This window comes from Aedes aegypti, chromosome 3 (genome assembly GCF_002204515.2).
Source record: "Aedes aegypti strain LVP_AGWG chromosome 3, AaegL5.0 Primary Assembly, whole genome shotgun sequence".
In the NCBI taxonomy this organism is placed as follows: domain Eukaryota; kingdom Metazoa; phylum Arthropoda; class Insecta; order Diptera; family Culicidae; genus Aedes; species Aedes aegypti.
This window is the reverse complement of record NC_035109.1, coordinates 191,531,761-191,551,557: the sequence shown is the minus strand read 5'-3', so window position 1 is coordinate 191,551,557 and position 19,797 is coordinate 191,531,761. Positions and strand designations below refer to the sequence as shown.

General features: G+C 37.4%; 1 protein-coding gene across 1 annotated transcript in view; it reads right to left on the bottom strand.

Annotated features, from left to right (window-relative positions):
- The window catches only part of LOC5568862 (ubiquilin-1), a 31,901-nt gene extending 12,104 nt beyond the window's left edge, over nt 1–19,797 (bottom strand). Inside the window, exons 1-2 of the mRNA XM_001652537.2 lie at nt 19,652–19,797; nt 3,035–3,704 (exon numbers count right to left, since the gene is read on the bottom strand). Coding sequence (XP_001652587.1) covers nt 3,035–3,704; nt 19,652–19,750 — 769 coding nt within the window. The 5' untranslated portion in view covers nt 19,751–19,797. The remainder of the gene's footprint in view (nt 1–3,034; nt 3,705–19,651) is intronic.

Sequence of the window (19,797 nt, the reverse complement as noted above, 5' to 3'; positions counted from 1 at the left end):
CACCCCCATGGGGCGATTTTCAGGCTCAAGTGGTCGGAAATTTGTAAAACAGAATTTGGATGGCGAAAAATCTAGAAAGGGGGCTAAAAAGCTAACAAGGAAGTATTTAAAAAGAATTACTCATAACCTTTGGAGGACACATATCTGATGATTAATCAATTCTAAACTTAACAATTTCCAGGACTATTTTACCTTAAACCGTTATATCATGATCATTTTCAAATTATGATAGACAACACTTGATGATTGTGTGATGCATTCAGGTTTTTTAATATCATGAGTTTTTAGAACGGACAAAAAAATCTAATGTGCCCATTTTTATGTTCCGGTTGCACTCTTTTTCATTAGTTATTATGGTATAAATCATTTTAGAAACAAATTTTGAAAAATTTAGCAAGCAAAAATCGGGTTCCAACGATTCTAAAGACGTAATTTCTTCAAATGTATTTTTTAAAAATGTTTTAAAAATACATTTGAAGAATTTTCAGAGATGCGTCAGATTTGAACTTTCAGAACTTCCGAAAAAAATCGAGTTTTCTTGGTGGTAGAAAAATTGCATTGAACAATGAGTTGAAAAACATTCTAGACTTTTATATATGTTTCAGGGTATTTGGATTGGATAAAAATGCGTTCCCAGAAACATCAAACATTTATTATTCACAATTTCTGATAATAAAATAAATAGTAAAGTGTGGGGGGCAAGTGAAAAGTTTATCATTAGAGATTGAATTTGTGTTTTCTCTTTAAGTTTATAAGTTTAAGTTTAAAGCTACATGATTCGCAATTAACATAGAAAAACATAACGTGCTGATAATTCAAGAAACACTATACTCAAGCGTTAAAAGCTATTAGAAATCATGAAACTTCTTACAATATTAATATGTCTACTTCGGGCAGCCAATTAAAAGGAAGACGTTGACTGAAAAGTTGCAATATTAAAGAACACACGGAAATCTCGTGGAATGTTTATGTAAAGCTAGTTCAAAACATAAAAATGGAGTATAGGTCTATCCACATAAAAAAGATTCGAAATACGTTATTGAAGGATTCCTTTTGATTTCTCCCGAAGAGTTATCCGACGTCATATCCGACTTTCTCAAAAACAAATAACGAGCGGTGGAAATTCTACAGAGCAGAAATGTAATTGCTGTCCTATAATGTAAGAACTAACATTGGAAATGTTGCAGTTGTAATGTTGTCGAATCATTTCAACTAACATAACTGAACAGAAGAAAATTCAAGTGAAAAGAATAACATTTTCTTTGTTTACATGTTACTTATGTTATTGTTCATTGGGAAGCCTTAACAAGTGTTAAAGCTAATAGAAATCGTGAATATAACTGTTTGTTTTTGAATTTATTGTTAAAAACGGTAACCTTATCACTTGCCCCACTTTTGGGGAAAGTGAAAAGTAAAGAAACATTTTTTAAAAACTTTTTCTGTATTTTTTTCTTTAATTTTTCATAAAAATCAATTTTAGCATGCTGCTTATATTTGGTGGGAGTCAAGCTAAAAAATATACACTACCTCATTTGTTTCAATTTAAAGTCTCTAGAATTTGAAGAATATCAACTATGCGAATTCCATTACCCACTTGCCCCACGGTACCTTATTATGATTCTATGGATATGCGAGTCAAGGAAATTTTCTGGCGTACAACGCTTGATTAAAATATGTGAATCACATATTAGGGGGTCTCAAGGGGGCGAAAGTTGAAAAAGTTTGGGAAGCACTGGTATAGATCGTGCTGGTTAAAACATTACTTGGTATGCAAAATTTTCCCGGTACTAATTGAAATTCCCGTTTATTTCCCGGTTTTCTCCCGGTGATTCGAAATTCCCGGCTTTTTCCCGGTTTTCCCGATTTCCCGGTGCGCTGGTCACCCTGATTCTATACATCTGTAGATACGAAATTTACTTAACATTGTGAACCACAAATAACATTACCAATGTTCCCTTGATTGTGATTCTTATTTATATTATACAATCCATATTTATACTTATTGAGATAGCAACAAATAGGGGTTTTCTATAAATTACGACACACTCTCGGGGAAGGATTCACGGAAACGTGACGATCCATACATAATTTACGAAGCCTTGATACAAAAATTATGAGGATTGAAAATAGCCATATGTTGTGTGACGTAAGAAATTTAAGTTCCGGTTACCCGTGGCATTAGCGGCTATCATTATTTGAATTGTTTAAGACATATCGATTCCAAGCAATAATGCGAATTGAACCTTGTATTGTATGAACAGTGGAGAAGCGAAAGCCAAAGCGTAACCTCGAGGCTACAGACCCTCCTAAAAATTAATGTTAATTTGATTGTTTCGCGAGTGCGCGGAATTAGGCATTCTTCTGCGCGGAATATGGAAAAGCGTTTAAAAAATGCGCAGAATTAGGCAATTCCAACGAGTGAACTATTTCAAAAAATCACAATTGTAAATTATGAATATAGTCTAGTTCATATTTTTCCCATAATCTCAAACAGATTTGCTAGCGATCCACTCATAAAGCTTTTTTGTTGATGCAATACTAATTTTTAATTAGCCAATTGAAATGGTTTATTCCTTAACTGCGCTGAATTACGGCACTTTACGGTACTTAAACACACAGAATGATTGAAATTTTGAAGATAACCAAATTATCACAAATGGCGAAGAAATAGGGAACCATTATGTCCATAACTGGTACACCTACCCTCGGGTAAAACTGTACAAAACAAACCGGATTTTGCAACACCTGGCACAAAACAACCCTTATTGCATTAGTTAACCAGAATTTTTAATGATTTTATGCTAAAAATATCCGAAAATGGCAAAATTGTATACGAAAATTAGAATAACGGACCAGAACGGTACAGAATGAAACCAGTACCAATCGATTTATTGAGCATATTTCCATTAAAAATGCATCATTTCGAGTTTTTAATAGAGCGCTTTTTAAATTTTAAATATTCTAAAACCGTAAGTCTTCTTCCCAACTATGACAGAAAGTCCAAACGATGAAAAGGCATTGCAAACCCACTTACCTGCGCTACCGGAATCGGATGTTCCGGAAAATGGATTCCTGGAGGTGGCATTCAGCATCGGCTCCTGGATGTCCCGATAGATCCGCTGCAAAGCGCTGTACCCTCCCGGAACGCTTTCCAAGTTGGACATGGCACGATCATGGGACCTCATCAGTTCCTGCAACATCGATGGATTGCGAGCCAGTTCCATGGTCTGGCGCAGCAGTTCCGGATTGTTCAGCATGTGCGAGATTTCCGGATTCCTCTGCATCAGATCCTGCATCTGCGGGTTCGAAGTGATAATCTGACGCATCGTGTCCGGATTGTTCATCATCTGCTGCACGAGCGGATTGTCCAGCACAGTGCGCATCAATTCCGGATTGCCGAGCAGTTCATGCTGCATTCGCGACTGGAGATCCATGAAGTTGGTCTGATTGCCGCCAAGTGCACCGAGAGCACTCAAGCCGCCCAGCTGATTCAACCCGAAAGGAGTTTGGCTAACATCGGCCGGTGCCCTCCGAGGACCTTCCGGTTCGCTTTTCGGAGCCGCTTTAATGACCAAATGCACCGTAAGACCGTCCTTTATGTTGTGGGTCTTCAAAGTGTCCGTGTCCTTCATGATCTTCCCGGCGAAAATCAGACACACCAAGTCCGGATCCGATTCGAACTGTTCGGCAACAGTTGCCCGAAGCTGGCGAAGAGAGAAAAACGAAAATTAAATTTAGGTACCGTCAAACGGGGTGACTTGCAACACTTTTCAACTTCAATCAACCAAAACCATGATCTAAACGTAATCTAAAAATCTAAATTCCTTGTAGTACTTTGAATGGCCGGCTCGCTTACAGAATGAGATGATAGAAAATTGAATCGAATTATTTTGTCATATCAAAAGTCATCAAAAAGGTGTAACTTTTTAAATGTCCTTGTGCGGGGTGACTTGCAACACTCACTGCTAATTTATTTTTTTTCCAACAAAATGTTGATATTTTTTATTGGTCACACTTGTTAAGTATTGTTATGCATGTATTTAAAGCATTCGAACCAGTACAAGAACATTTAGAATACATTTTTGTAAGAAAATAATTGAGCTATTTTTGTATGGGAAAAAGAGGCGTTAAATCATCAAGGTCCAATATCTTAACTGAACAATATTTTTAACGAGTGTTTGTAGTTGATTGATGAATTCTCGATTACTTTTTCAAATCGACGTAAGTAACTTGCATACGGTTTTGAGAAAATTAATTCAGAAGAATCGCAACCTGTCTTCTAAAACTGTTTTAAAATGAATCACCTTTTTAACATTTTTTCGACGTGTACATTTCTTAAATTTTGCATACAATGAGCTCGCGTTCAAAAACTATGGTGTTCCTATTATTTCCCACAAAAATAATTATAACAAAATGATAAGCCGTTTCATTCAGTTACTTTCGACGTTTTTCTACCAGTGTAAAATCGACTCAAGTAGTGTTTTGTTTTGATTCGTGGTTAAGTCACTTTGTCTCTTCATACAGCGGGGTGGCGAAACAGGGTGTCTACTCGTTTAGCGAAATGAAATTCCCTGATATATCCAGGTTTTTTCAAGTTTTATAAAAACAATTCCAGGTTCAAGAAATAGGGGGATTAGGGGCATAATGAACATACGGGGCGAAATGGACACCCTCTCAATATCTGATAATACACATATTTCATCAAAAGTTCATTCACTGCATGAAATCTGTAATGCATTTGAAATGATTGACGGTAAAAAATTTTATTTTTTGCTTCAATTGTTCTTCAAAATTTGACTTAAAATTTTTCTCAGTTTCAAATTGGCATATAAGCAAGACCGTGGAAGAATCTAATTTTTGAGCAAAGTAACGAACCCAGAAAGGTTCTTTTTAGCTATTATGATTGAGGGAGAGCCTTTTTGCATGTCGGAATGATTGATAGTCATTGAATATATTGGAATAACTAAATTTCATACAGGTGTTCATTTCGCCCCGATACCTTTTTACCAGCCTTGTTTTCGACCCAATTTTCTATCTCGCTTTTCTGACATATGATATGATTTTTATCACTATGAATGAATGCGGCACATCGTACTAACATCAAACTTGAAAACTAGCCGGGGGTAAATTAAAAACATTGCCATTTAAGGGTCTTAAAACGAACATTTGCTTAACGTGTCCATTATGCCCCTAATTCCCCTACTCTAATTTTACATGTCTAAAACAAATAAATGACTAATTTTAAAGTGTTTTCGATTTAATAGCTATTTTTACAGTTCTAAACTTTATGCTAAAATTGTTCCAATATTACAGTATGAAGCTGATAACAATACCAAAGCTAAGTTTGCCAATGATGATGTCTTTCATTTCGTTTGTAAGAGCTCTGTAAACTGAACGGAACTTTCAAGTACATCAGTATGTGTCTTCTTGAAAGTATTTTTAGTACAGATTATGTACCGTAATCCAGGGTATCATTGATCAGCGGGGTAACATTGATCGGAATGACTCATCTCGTAAAAAATCGTATCATCATTTATTGACCAAACATTTCCAAATCACAAATGGTGCTTCTCTTTCTTATATTCATTAGCTAATAAAAGTGAAGATTTTTGCTAAAATTGCGTTTACCTTATGCGTATATTCGTCAACTTTTCGAAACAATGATTTCAATGGTTAAGGTTGACATTATCGAAGATTCATGTCTCACATAAATTATGCAAACGATATGAGCAAGGAAAATACGATTCTTACTAAAAATGACATCGCCAAAAACGATTCCGTTGTACCATTCATTTCCATCGGTCGTTTGGATAACTAAGACAGCTTCATGGGCGCAAAATTAAACTTTATTTGGATATGTGGCAATATATCTACAATCTAAATTAACACAAATAATTCGTAAAACTTTTGGATCCCGGATTATAGAAACACGGACCGTATAACATTTAACTTTGGTAATATGAATAAATTATAAATGTTCTAATTTGAAGTTGTTTCGAAATTTCGAATTTAAAATTGTTCAAATTCCAGTTTACTTTTCGAAAATCTTTTTTTCTGAAATTAAATATTTTCCAATAATTTTAAAAATTGTGCATGAAGTCTTTCACCATCAGCCCGTGAATCTTCTTCTTCTTTCTGGCATTACGTCCCAACTGGGACAGAGCCTGCATCTCAGCTTAGTGTTCTTATGAGCACTTCCACAGTTATTAACTGAGAGCTTACTGTGCCAATGATTATTTTTGCATGCTTATATCGTGTGGCAGGAACGAAGATACTCTATGCCCTGAGAAAATTTCCAACCCGAAAAGATCCTCGACCGGTGGGATTCAGCCCATCAGCCCGTGAATAAGTTTCTTCAAAATATGAAATTTAGAAACCAGGAAAAAAGAGATTAAAAAGTAATTAAAAATAGACCGAAAAGAGATAAAACAGTAATCAAAAAACGAAACCTAACAGAAACCAGGACAAAATAGTTTAACCCGTATAGGCCTGAGTGAATGCAAAAATTCTAAAAACCTCACCGCTCAGCGAATTCTTAATGGATTCAAATGATTTTTTGTCAGTATACTGGCACATATATCTAGTTTCTAGAAGTGTACAGAGGAACGCGGAAATATTCCTGTGGTCGGAGTTATACCGGTGGGTCACTGGGTCAGGTCGGGTGAGAAGGGTACTGTGCGTTTGTGCCCCTAGAGGTAGGCAAATTTCAAGTCACAGATAATTTCTGGAATCGGCTATAATGTGGCCACTACATGACGGAATTTGAAGAAAATTGTATCAGTGTAAACGTTTTAGGAAATGATTAAATTAGATATCTATGAGTTTTGCATTTGATTTATCCTACAAATGATCATTTTCGGGTCCCGGAACGCCTAAAACTTACGATAAAGCGGCTAATTTGTATCTGAACATTTGTGCCAAGCTTATGGGAACGCATTTTAGTGCACAGTTATGTTTGAAGTCTGCTTTTCAAGAATTGAAACGGTTTAGTATCCAACAAACCTATAGCCGGTTCTTCCGGGCATTAAGTCCGAATGGCCACATCCGGTTTATTTTGAACGCTGCAAAACTCTTCATTTATAATGTTGAATATCAGATCTTAATGATTTACGCAAGTTAAAATGATTGTCATTGCAAATAAATAAAGGTAACTCGGCATGTCCCAAAAAATAGCCCTTTTTTACCCGACTTGACCCAGTGACCCACCGGAATAACTCCGGCCACAGGAATATTTCCGAGTTCCTCTGGCTACTTCTAGAAACTAAATAAGTAGATAATAAATCTTCGAGCTGTTTAGTAGAATACCTATAAGTAGATGAAAAAAACCGAATTTAGTACTATACCATTTAATTCCACTAGAGTTTGTATCCTTTGACAGATACGCGTATTTCGACCTCAACTGTAAGGCCGTCTTCAGTGTCGTGTACTAGACTCGACTTGAAGAAAACCATCGTATGCACACATTATATATTAACACTAGGTATAACCGTATTTCCCTACCCATTATTATTTTTTAACTTAAAATTTATGAGCTTTAGGTACATTCCATCCCTCTTTTGTTGAAACTTTAAATGCTGAAAGGTACATCACGGGAACGATTAGTAGGTACCAAGTTGAATAGCCATGTATTGCCGTTGCCGTTGTCTCTGTTGAGTAGCGTCGTAGGTACCTGTTTGCAAATTTCCAGACTCTCCGCCACATCCAGTTTCCAAGGAGAAGAAACATTTCTCAAAATTTTGATATCGGCCGTCGTAATTGTATGTCCTTCTGAAAAGATATGTTCTGCCACCTTAGATTTGAAATCGTATGTCATCCCCTTGTCTATCGTCTTCTGAGCTTTTCCTATTTCCGCTAAGTGTTCCTTGAATCTAACCTCGAGAGACCGCTTTGTTTGACCAACGTAGACCTTATTGCAGTGGGAACAGCTGATTTTGTAAACACCAGCCTTGTTTAGTGTGTTTACCGGATCCTTGGTAGAGCCTAACGAAGTTCTAAGTTGGTTGTCTCTGCTGGAAAATACCAAATCGATTCCGAAATTCCTTAGCTTTGGGCGGAGCTGTTTGCTGATGTGTACGTCGTATGGGATGGAGACTCTCTTCATGGGTTCGGTGATAGGGGTTAGTGTCGTCAAAGCATTCCGAATTCGCTGTCTTTCCTTTTTGTCGATGATAGCTTTTATCGTCCTTTCCTTGTATCCGTTGATCCTTGCCGTCTCGTAGATATATTCCAGTTCCTTGGTCTTTCCGTGTTCGCTGAGGGGTAGAGTCTGCATCCTGTGGATCATGTGGTGAAAACAGCTGTTCCCACTGCAATAAGGTCTACGTTGGTCAAACAAAGCGGTCTCTCGAGGTTAGATTCAAGGAACACTTAGCGGAAATAGGAAAAGCTCAGAAGACGATAGACAAGGGGATGACATACGATTTCAAATCTAAGGTGGCAGAACATATCTTTTCAGAAGGACATACAATTACGACGGCCGATATCAAAATTTTGAGAAATGTTTCTTCTCCTTGGAAACTGGATGTGGCGGAGAGTCTGGAAATTTGCAAACAGGTACCTACGACGCTACTCAACAGAGACAACGGCAACGGCAATACATGGCTATTCAACTTGGTACCTACTAATCGTTCCCGTGATGTACCTTTCAGCATTTAAAGTTTCAACAAAAGAGGGATGGAATGTACCTAAAGCTCATAAATTTTAAGTTAAAAAATAATAATGGGTAGGGAAATACGGTTATACCTAGTGTTAATATATAATGTGTGCATACGATGGTTTTCTTCAAGTCGAGTCTAGTACACGACACTGAAGACGGCCTTACAGTTGAGGTCGAAATACGCGTATCTGTCAAAGGATACAAACTCTAGTGGAATTAAATGGTATAGTACTAAATTCGGTTTTTTTTCATCTACTTATAGGTATTCTACTAAACAGCTCGAAGATTTATTATCATCATGGCTACCAAGCGGACGGAGCACAGTATATTCATCGACCTGAAGAGATCTATCGTAAGCACCCAAAAGGACGTAGCATTTCTGAAGAAATGTCTGAAGGAAAAGCTAACACCCGTTAGCCATAGGATTAAGATGGGCCCCCATATCCCACAACATATCAAGAAGACAGCAGAGAAAGAGTACATCACGGCATCGATTAATTCGCACTATGCGAAACTGGACAAGCTGACGACGAGGTGTTATTTTCTGCATTTAAAATTGGCTCAGGAATATCCGGAAGGATTCCCATTATTCCTGACCAAGGTTAAACGAGCGGAAGAATGCGAAGCCGACAGGAAGAACAGGCTACATCGGAAAAAACTAGCCTCCATGCGATCCAAGACGACGGAAGTTAACTGCGTTCCTGCTCCGATTATAGAACCCATTGAAGATTTCGTAGTTAACCGTTCGACGCAGCAGTTCACAGTAGAGCAATTGACACACCTCAACAAGGGGTTAGGATATGCGGTGACTACGAAGCCTGATGTGGAGAAAATAATCGTAGACATGGAAACAGCAATCATCCAAAACGTACCAATAAAGGACCAGAACACAACGAGGAACATCGTAGCAAAGGCCATTACAACAGGACAACGAAGCAAGGCAGACAAGGACGAGACGAGGATCGTGAAAGAACTCAAGGATAAACCAGTATTCTACATCAAGGCGGATAAAGGCAACGCAGTCGTCATCATGGACAAGACGGATTACGACGAACAAATGGCGAAAAAGATCAACGAAGGCCCCTACCGACATTTGAGAGTGGATCCACTACCCGGACTCATCAAGCTCACGGACAAAACCCTGAAGGACTGCAAGGCAATTATTGGCGAGGCTCGTTTGAAAGAGTCAAACCCCATTCTTCCACGGATTAAAGGACTACCGAAGATTCACAAACCAGGAAAGGAAATGCGAGAAATCATCTCGGCCGACGGATCCCCCACTCATAAACTGGCGAAATGGTTAGTCAAGGAATTCCAGAGTATGCCGAATCCATTCCCCACTAGGTCAGTTAAAAACACCCAGGAGTTCTCCCAGAAACTATTAGAGTCAGGACACATCGAGGATGACGAGATGATGGTTTCTTTCGACGTAGCGGCACTTTTCCCCAGCGTTCCAGTAAAGGATTCCCTAAATCTTCTCGAGGACTGGTTATTACCCCAAAGGACGGATGCAGCATGGAAAGGAAAGGTCAGGACATACATGAGGTTGGCAAGATTGTGCATGGACGAAAACTACTTTCAATTTCGAGGAAATTTCTACAAACAGACGAAAGGAGCCCCCATGGGAAACCCTCTCTCCCCGTTTTTGTGCGAACTATTCATGGCGAATTTTGAGGAAAATTTAAAGAAACAAGGAGTATTACCGGATAAATGGTGGAGATATGTCGACGACATTTTCAGCGTTATCAAGCGGAACGATCTGGCTAAAATTTTGGATACAATCAACAGCGTACACAAGGATATCAAGTTCACCCACGAAGAGGAGAAGGATGGAAAACTATCATTTTTGGATCTACTTGTCACCAGGGAAGAAAGTTCAACTTACAATTTCGAAATCTACAGGAAGCCTACAAACACCCAGCGAGTTATCCCTTACACATCGAATCATTCGTTCCAACATAAGATGGCAGCGTTTCACCACATGATCCACAGGATGCAGACTCTACCCCTCAGCGAACACGGAAAGACCAAGGAACTGGAATATATCTACGAGACGGCAAGGATCAACGGATACAAGGAAAGGACGATAAAAGCTATCATCGACAAAAAGGAAAGACAGCGAATTCGGAATGCTTTGACGACACTAACCCCTATCACCGAACCCATGAAGAGAGTCTCCATCCCATACGACGTACACATCAGCAAACAGCTCCGCCCAAAGCTAAGGAATTTCGGAATCGATTTGGTATTTTCCAGCAGAGACAACCAACTTAGAACTTCGTTAGGCTCTACCAAGGATCCGGTAAACACACTAAACAAGGCTGGTGTTTACAAAATCAGCTGTTCCCACTGCAATAAGGTCTACGTTGGTCAAACAAAGCGGTCTCTCGAGGTTAGATTCAAGGAACACTTAGCGGAAATAGGAAAAGCTCAGAAGACGATAGACAAGGGGATGACATACGATTTCAAATCTAAGGTGGCAGAACATATCTTTTCAGAAGGACATACAATTACGACGGCCGATATCAAAATTTTGAGAAATGTTTCTTCTCCTTGGAAACTGGATGTGGCGGAGAGTCTGGAAATTTGCAAACAGGTACCTACGACGCTACTCAACAGAGACAACGGCAACGGCAATACATGGCTATTCAACTTGGTACCTACTAATCGTTCCCGTGATGTACCTTTCAGCATTTAAAGTTTCAACAAAAGAGGGATGGAATGTACCTAAAGCTCATAAATTTTAAGTTAAAAAATAATAATGGGTAGGGAAATACGGTTATACCTAGTGTTAATATATAATGTGTGCATACGATGGTTTTCTTCAAGTCGAGTCTAGTACACGACACTGAAGACGGCCTTACAGTTGAGGTCGAAAGACGCGTATCTGTCAAAGGATACAAACTCTAGTGGAATTAAATGGTATAGTACTAAATTCGGTTTTTTTCATCTACCTAAATAAGTAGGCCAGTGAACTGACAAAAAATCATTTGAATCCGTTAAGAATTCGCTGAGCGGTAAGGGTTTCAGTATTTTTGCTTTCACTCAGGCCTATACGGGTTAATCAGACCAGACAATTCTCTAAAAATATTTTTAAAACTTTTTTTTGCAAATATTTATATTTTTTTGCGACATTACGATGACATACCAGCACATCTGGTATATGCCAGTGAAGGACAAACATTCATTGATGTATTACGACGACATTACGATGGATTGAATCTATATTTGAGATATTCACTCTCCAAAAATTTTCCTAAGAAATTCCTCCAAAAATTTTGTTTTGGATATCTCAAAATAGAACCAGAACTTTCCAAACATTGTCATTCTCAAGCATTCTTCTAGGAGTTTTCACCAAGGAAATTTGAATTAAATTACCCAGAAAGCTGAGAAATGGTTTGAAAATTCGTGACGTATTCCTAGAGCAAATTTATGGGTATCTTCTGTTACAGCTACTTATGTAATTTCTTAGGTCACCCTTGATCAAAGAGGATTTTCAGGAAGACTTACTCTTGAAGAACTTTTAGAAGATTTCCCAGATTGTTGCTACAATAATCAAAAAAAAAGATAATATCTTGCAGGATATTGCGCAGAGGATCTCCTGGAACTCAGGACGAAATTACTAGGAAATTGTATAGGAATAATCATTCCTACAATCGAAGAATTTTATAGAAAAAAATTGCAGTGATGTTAAATTGTGTGAAACCTTAAAATAACTTGTCAATATTCCATGGGGATTTTTCGAGAAATTCATTGACAAATGTTTGGATAAGCTCCAGTAATCCTTGGATGAAATGCTGGAGAAATTCCAAGAAAACAAACTCTAAAGATAATAATGAAACACAATAATAATGAAATCAATAATGAAACACAGGTCGAATTGAGTGAATTATTTGAAATTGCGTTGAAATTCTTGTCGAGTTTTCTTGGGAGAAATTCTGTGGGAAACTTTGGATATCTCTTAGATTAACTACTGTAGAATTCGGTTGGATAGTTAGTGAAAAAAATATCTGGAGGAAGTCCTAGGATAGTCTTTGTTCAAAGTACTTCCTGAGAAAAATTTGTAGAGTTAGTAACGTTGGAATGTTCAAGGATTTCCTGAAGCAAATAAAAGAGGAACTCCTGTAAGCATCCTATGAAAAAAATGCTGAAGAAATTTTTTGGAGAATTCTTGATAAAATCTCTGGAGCAACCACAAGGATTTCCTGTGGCTGTTCTCGGGAAATACGAGAATAAATTTTGCATCACAGTTATCTGCAAGCAAGATAAGGAAAACAAGAGACTTTAGAGACTATTTTGGTTAAAATAAAGACTTCAGACACCTTTCATCAAAAATAGAAACTTTTCAGAGACTTGAATAAAAATGGTATCTCAAAAGAAACCTGCTACCAGCCCTAGATATATTAATCCTTTACCGAATAAATTTAGATACATTAAAAACATCAATCATGTTTTGATAAGCTAATAAAATTTCATACTCGAATGGATACTCACTAAACAGCTCATATAGTGTTTGGAGAGCGGCGCAGCTGAATTTTTTTTTCGAATGAAAGTTTTCTGACAATTAATGATAGCTCTGGGTTATAACGCTAAAATCCTTTGTTGTGAACATTTTCTATCATGAATTACTGCCTCAAAATAATTTCCCTGATTCTGATCAAAATTCCCTGAGAATTCCAGGTTTTTTCCAGGTTGAATAAAATTCCCTGATAATTCCAGGTTTTTCCAGGTAGTAGACACCCTGCGAAAGTAGTGGTTAGGTTGCGAAAGTTGAAAATCTTGCTTTCGTCGTTTTATAAATCCGGAAATTAAACGTTCTAAAAGTGAAAAATCGAGTTGGTTCAGAGCGGTACGTGTAGAATTCTGCCTGCGAAACACGTAGAATCGATAAAGTAAGTTTGCATACTTTTTTGACTTGAGTCTGTATGAATAAGTTTTCGAGAATTATTACTCTTTTAATTATAAAGTAGACCTAAAACAAAAGTTTTAACCTTTTTTAAAACTCTAAATTGCTTAGAAATAAAGTGTTGCAAGTCACCCCGCATAGGTACATGTGTATATAAATTATTTTTATTAAAAAGTTGTTACTACAATTTCGTAAAATAAAGTTCGTCATATTATCACTTATTAGTAATAGAAACAACATGTAGAGTATTACTTTTGTACATTAAATCTATCTCATGTTTTCAAGTCACGATTTCGAACCTCCATCAAGTATCAGTTTTCTAGACATTTAAAAGAATTATGTTTATTGTATGAACATATTTATAATAACAGTTTTAATCGTGGCCCCTACTTGAAATGTGAGTCACACGTATTGAAGCACCGATTTAAAACGAATTTTCTATTGAAAATTTTGTTTTATAGTGGAATTTATTTGTAAATTACAATGTGTTGCAAGTCACCCCGTTTGACGGTAATTTTAATTTTGCAGCGTTTGGTGGCATACAAAAGCGTAAGTCAATCTAAAGCCGATGATAGGAGGGATAATGGCTAAACAGTCTTCTATGCTGACTATGAAACTACCAGGTGAGGAAACATATAATGGGCCGGGCAGGGTTTCCCAACCGATGAGCCGTTTTCCTTGATTGATGAACAATTGTGAGAAATCTTTCAATTTGCTTGTTTATTAAGAGGTTGAGATATTCTGTACTTCAAATACTTTTTATATGTAACTTTAATTCTATCGAATAATCGACATAGAAATAGATCGAGAGGGATTTGCGATAAGGGCCTATCTGACAATTCAATAACAATGAGAAAATAACCAATGAAATTCTCATGTGCAATTTTTAATCCCAATTGGAGAAAATATACTCAAACTTTAGTCTCTTCACTTTAATACACATTTTATAAACCTAGTTTTAAAATCCTCATCAATACCACACACATTTCCTACAATTTCCCTAGCTATTTCGTACTAAAAAAATATAAGGTTTCGCCTTAAACGCACTCAAGAATGCCAGTATCGCCCAATGTTATGAGCCTGTAATCGATATTGTTTTCAGTGTCGCCTATTACTTTTGCGCCGTGTTTACATTCTGGTTTCAATTAAGCCCGCCATGTACGCCTTGTTTATTTTTTGTTTGCAGTGTCGCCGTTTACTCTCGCCGTGTTTTGATTTCGATTTCAGATGCGCCCATCACTTTGATAAACAAAAACACAGGCGTAATCAATAAAGTGTGTGGTTTGGCATGAGGTGAAGTTTCGTCTTCTACAAATTTGCGTTTTTTGAATAGTTAAATTATCGATAGGGGAAAAGTTCAAGTGCAGTGAATAGACAATCGAGCTACAATTTCGACGCTATGTTTTCTTAAATTGTGTCAGTTTGTCAGTTTCGCCTGATTCGCGAATCTTTCTAGAGATAACTGAAGACACATTAGAAACTTTGTAGGGCTTGTAGGGGCAGGCTATGTATTGGATACAGAAAACATGACCCAAATTGGAAGTGTAGTACAATATGTTTGACTTCCTCCGTACTCTTGGGCTTATTGAGGTGAGGTCACGCCATTTGGTTTTCACGGCGAGTCACTTCACTTGAGTCGAGAATTGTCACCTCGCTATGCGAGATCGACAATTCCCATCTCACGCCACTCATAGAACAAACCTATCTGTTCCGTACCAATTTAACAAACGAACGTTTGAAAGGAAAATTGCCAGAGCCGTTCTGGTCGCGATAATGAAAAGCCATTAAGGGATTATATCCCATGAGCTTTGAAAACTCGTTCAATGATTGCCCAAGGGTTGGCATCAAATTTGTTTTGGAATCAAATTATCTGTACAGTTTATAACATGTATTGACGTGGTTCAGTTCTTATAATAACTCATTGTCGAGAATTAACAGGAACCAGTGATGACAGCATATCAATAATCTAAAATGGTAAAAAAGTTTTAAAAAATTAGGAATACCTATATTTTTAGATTTTCGTTTCCTGAAAACAAAGACACTTGTATGCTTTGATTAAACCATAAAACATATTATAGTGTAGGCAAGAAATGTTTAAAAGGGGTGATCCAAAGTTTATAGCAGGCTAGCGTAAAAAGCTGGATATGTTGAAAATGTTTCAAAAATATTCTTGTGATCTTTTTTTCCACCACGGGAATATGCAAACGCTAGAGATTACTGTTGCTTCTCAAAACAATGATGTTCCGGATCAACTTTGGATAGGAACATCGGTTGGGAAAAAATACGAAGCCAGTCGTGCTGATACCGGAGCAGGAAGGAGAGCCCAGGAACCACGATTAAACAAAGGTAAGACTACATGATTTTGCGGTAATGAAATGTGGTGAATTAGAATCTGTTTTGTACCATTACAGCATATCCAGAAGAGTTGGACATCGAGGTAGGGACGTCACATGTGCCAGCTACCAAACATTTAGTTTATTATGCTTATTTTTTTATAGCAGTGTGCAACAATATTTCAGTAAACAGAATTATGATTAAGAATTCTTTATTTTTGTTAAGTCCGAAAAGTAAATAGGAACTCAAATATTAATTGTGTAAACCATACCACCAAACGTTGCTCGATATGGTATTACAGTACCTTGACATGAATACCTGTTTTCCAATAGCACTAATGTGAACCTTACAGAATACGCTCACGTTGTGGTTATCAGGCAAAATTTGTATGGGAAACTGCAGGTTTTGGTACGGTAAATATTCTTAACAATCCGTTGAGCCCACTGTTATAGCTAATACATATCAAAAACATATTCCGGATAATCGAGTCTAAAATTACGGATAATCGGACTGTACTGCAAAACAATTGAAAAGTTGCTAAGGAGTATACGAAAACTTTGGTGAAAGTTTAGAAATTTTCTTGCCACTCCCTGGCATTGTCTCACAACCCTCCTGCAGGTCGCGACCCATAATTTGGGAAACTATGTTCTATTCTATTCTACTCTAATTCTAATCTAAGCGCTTGCACAGCCAATATTGATAATCATTATGGAAATATCAGAATTTCTTTTGGTATTTTCTTGTCATTATTAACATTTGCAACATTTGTGTTGAAGATAATTTAAAAATTGACGACGATCAAATTATTCACTTATGAATAACATGATAGACGAATGTTTTTAAATTTCATGAAGGATGAAACCGGGCAACCGTAAAAACCGTTTCGTTTTTAGGAGATAGGTAAAATCGTTGGGAGTGCCCATTCCATTGTTTCTTTTTCCTGGCATGAGACATATGTATGTTGGCCTTATCCCCTGGCTTGATAGCCTTGGTTTAAACGCCATTACTCGCTCTCTGAAACGAAAAGAAAATTACCCCTTTTCCGTTAAGCAATATTGTATGGAAAATACAGGGACAAGAAAAGGTTTTTAAACATAGGCAGAATGTCAAAATGTAGGGTTTAGCATGAAGCTAAAACTAGACAAAAAAAAGTTGTTTATTCGTACGAATGGGAGAGAAAATATTCATGAATTTATTTGATATTATTTAGCCCCATATGGAAATATAGTCATGCAGATTTAAGCAAAAATCTTAAAAAATAAGCTTAACAAATTTTTGTTTTTTTAGCAATTTTTTTGATGATGGGTTAAAGAACGAGTTTTCACTATGAGATGGAAAGTTTGTACTTACATTACATTACAGTGTATTGAACATTTTTCAAAATTTCTTCTTAATAATTTCCATATTTTCAACCGCCCTAGTGCTCATCTTGCCCTGTTTACCCCTGAGTTCAGTCATTGCATCATATCGCTTCGTTATTGCAATTTTAACTGCGCCGGTCATAGCTATATAGAAGTTGCCTTGAATTTCTAAACCTTGCTAAGGCTTGCAGAACCACTGAACAATATCTCTTGTCTCTTACGTGTATCATGGTTAGGGATGTCTAAGTTTTAAAATATCGATTTCAATTGATATTAAAAAAAATAGTTTTTTGTAGCTTGATCGGAAGAGTACAATTGTCTGTCTAAGTATAATTCAATTTTATTGCACTTCAATAATTTAGCTTTGATATTACAAAAGATCAAAACTGATTTTAAAATGTTGACGCAATGACATTTCAATCCACTTAATGGCAGCTCGTCACGACGTTAAATTTGTCGTAGGATGATTCAAAAGTGATTTCCATACTAATTTCAAACGCGTTTTAAAAATAGTTCCAGAGGATGGAAAATTCCGAAACTTTGGTTTAGGGTTCTGATTCAATTTTCAACATAGATTCAGAATATGCAAAAAAAACTAACATATCGTCTCAATAGCGTACTATAATAGTAGTTTGAGAATGTAAATATCTGCCGTATTTTGAGTTAGAACTTTTTTGTGTATTCATTGTTTTAACATTTTTCACCCAGCCTACAAATATATAAACAGCCAAGGGCATGCTTACGTTTTCAGAAACACCAGAGGGATGCCGTCCTATTTTTTCACTATGGGATTTGACAGGTTGAGCTGTGCCTCCTTATCTGGAGCATAATTTATACTCCGGTATCAAATTCCACTCACACACGTATATTTTGCGGATGTTTATCTTTCCCTACTAGAGAAAACAATACAAAACGCATGGAGCGCATCGAAATCTGCTAAAGCTGTTAGACGATAATAAGCTACAGATATATAATAGTTATTTATGCAACAAGTTGCAAAATGATGATTTTTTCAGCACGAGTTGTACATTTATCCAACGAGGCTCGCCGAGTTGGATAAATACAACGAGTGCTGAAAAAATCGAGTTTTGCAACGAGTTGCATACAACATTTTTTGCTGTTTCGAAAAATGTCGTTTCAGCTGGATGAACTCTAAAAGCACAAACAAACATTTCAAGAGAACCCACATGGGCATACAACCATGCGTGAAATTACGCATTCTGTATTTTTCAATCACGTAGGCTATGATACAGTAGTACTCATGAATGTCACAAGTTTTCTCGCTCCCATCGGTATCATGCAGTTCACAGGTAAGACAGCACATACAGTAGCTGACTACAAATGCTGGACGATCCGATCCCACATCAGAATCACCAGCCTGTGTCGGAACCAGATCGCACAGCGGATATAGACTCGAGTGAAGTGACTCGCCATGTAAATCAAATAGAAAGTCACTTCACTCGAGTCGAGAATTGCCACCTCGCTGTACGAGATCTCACCTCACGCCAATCGTACAAGATACCCAAGAATATGATGCAATTGTGCTTATGCTGTGCGGGATGCAAGCGAGACAAGTTGGTGAGGTATCGACTCGCTCCCATTTGATTAGTCGCCTCACGTCACCCGTGGTGAGAACAACTCGCCTCGACTCACTCGCGCAGAACAAGCACAAATGGCATGTAGAGGCTGGGTTATTCGGTTGATACCAAAACAGTACTGAAAAGTGCTACTTTTCAGCACCGAAAAGAGTGCTGAAAAGTAGTACTTTTCAGCACTGTTTGTTTCGGTAGGAAAAGTAGGCCGTTATGTTGATCAACTTCTCAATGAAAAGTTGATTGATTTGCAACGGAATTGCAAAAATGTTTTTTAGAAAATCAAACCGTAGATAAGGCGGCATCCACAAATTACGTAACGCTCTAGGGGGAGGGGGGAGAGGCTCAAGCGTTACGGTTCATACAAAAATTTAAAAATTTTCATACAAAAAGCTTAACGGAGGGGGGGAGGGGGTCGAAAATTTTCAATTTTAGCGTTACGTAATAAATGGATGCTGCCTAACAGACTAAAAGAGATGTTTGAATCAATAATTGATTGGTAGTGAAATTATTTCTTCAGGACAAATCGAAAGTTATGCGTTGCATTTGTGTGCCGTGGTTCATTTCCCCACATTCGCACCAGCTACTTTGTTAATGTGCACATTCGTATCTCAATCCTAAAATTACTGAGCATCCCTACGTTTGCCGTTCATTTTACATACGTCGCAGCGCCTGTGTGTGAGTGAACCACTTTTCCCATGTTTTTATTCGATTTCCAAAAGTCATGTAGCCGCCGATTTCTTTCGCCTAATTCGGCACCAAAAACCGCCGCCATCCGGGTGAAATAATCGTGAAAACGTACCTCCTTGATTTCCGCATCTTCCTCGATCAAGATGGATTTCTTATCCTTCGGAGTTTTCACGGTAATCGTGATTTTCTTGCTGCCGCTGTCCTCCGCCATTGCTCACTCTGATTTTCACGACTGGATTAAAAAGCGACAGCTAGCTC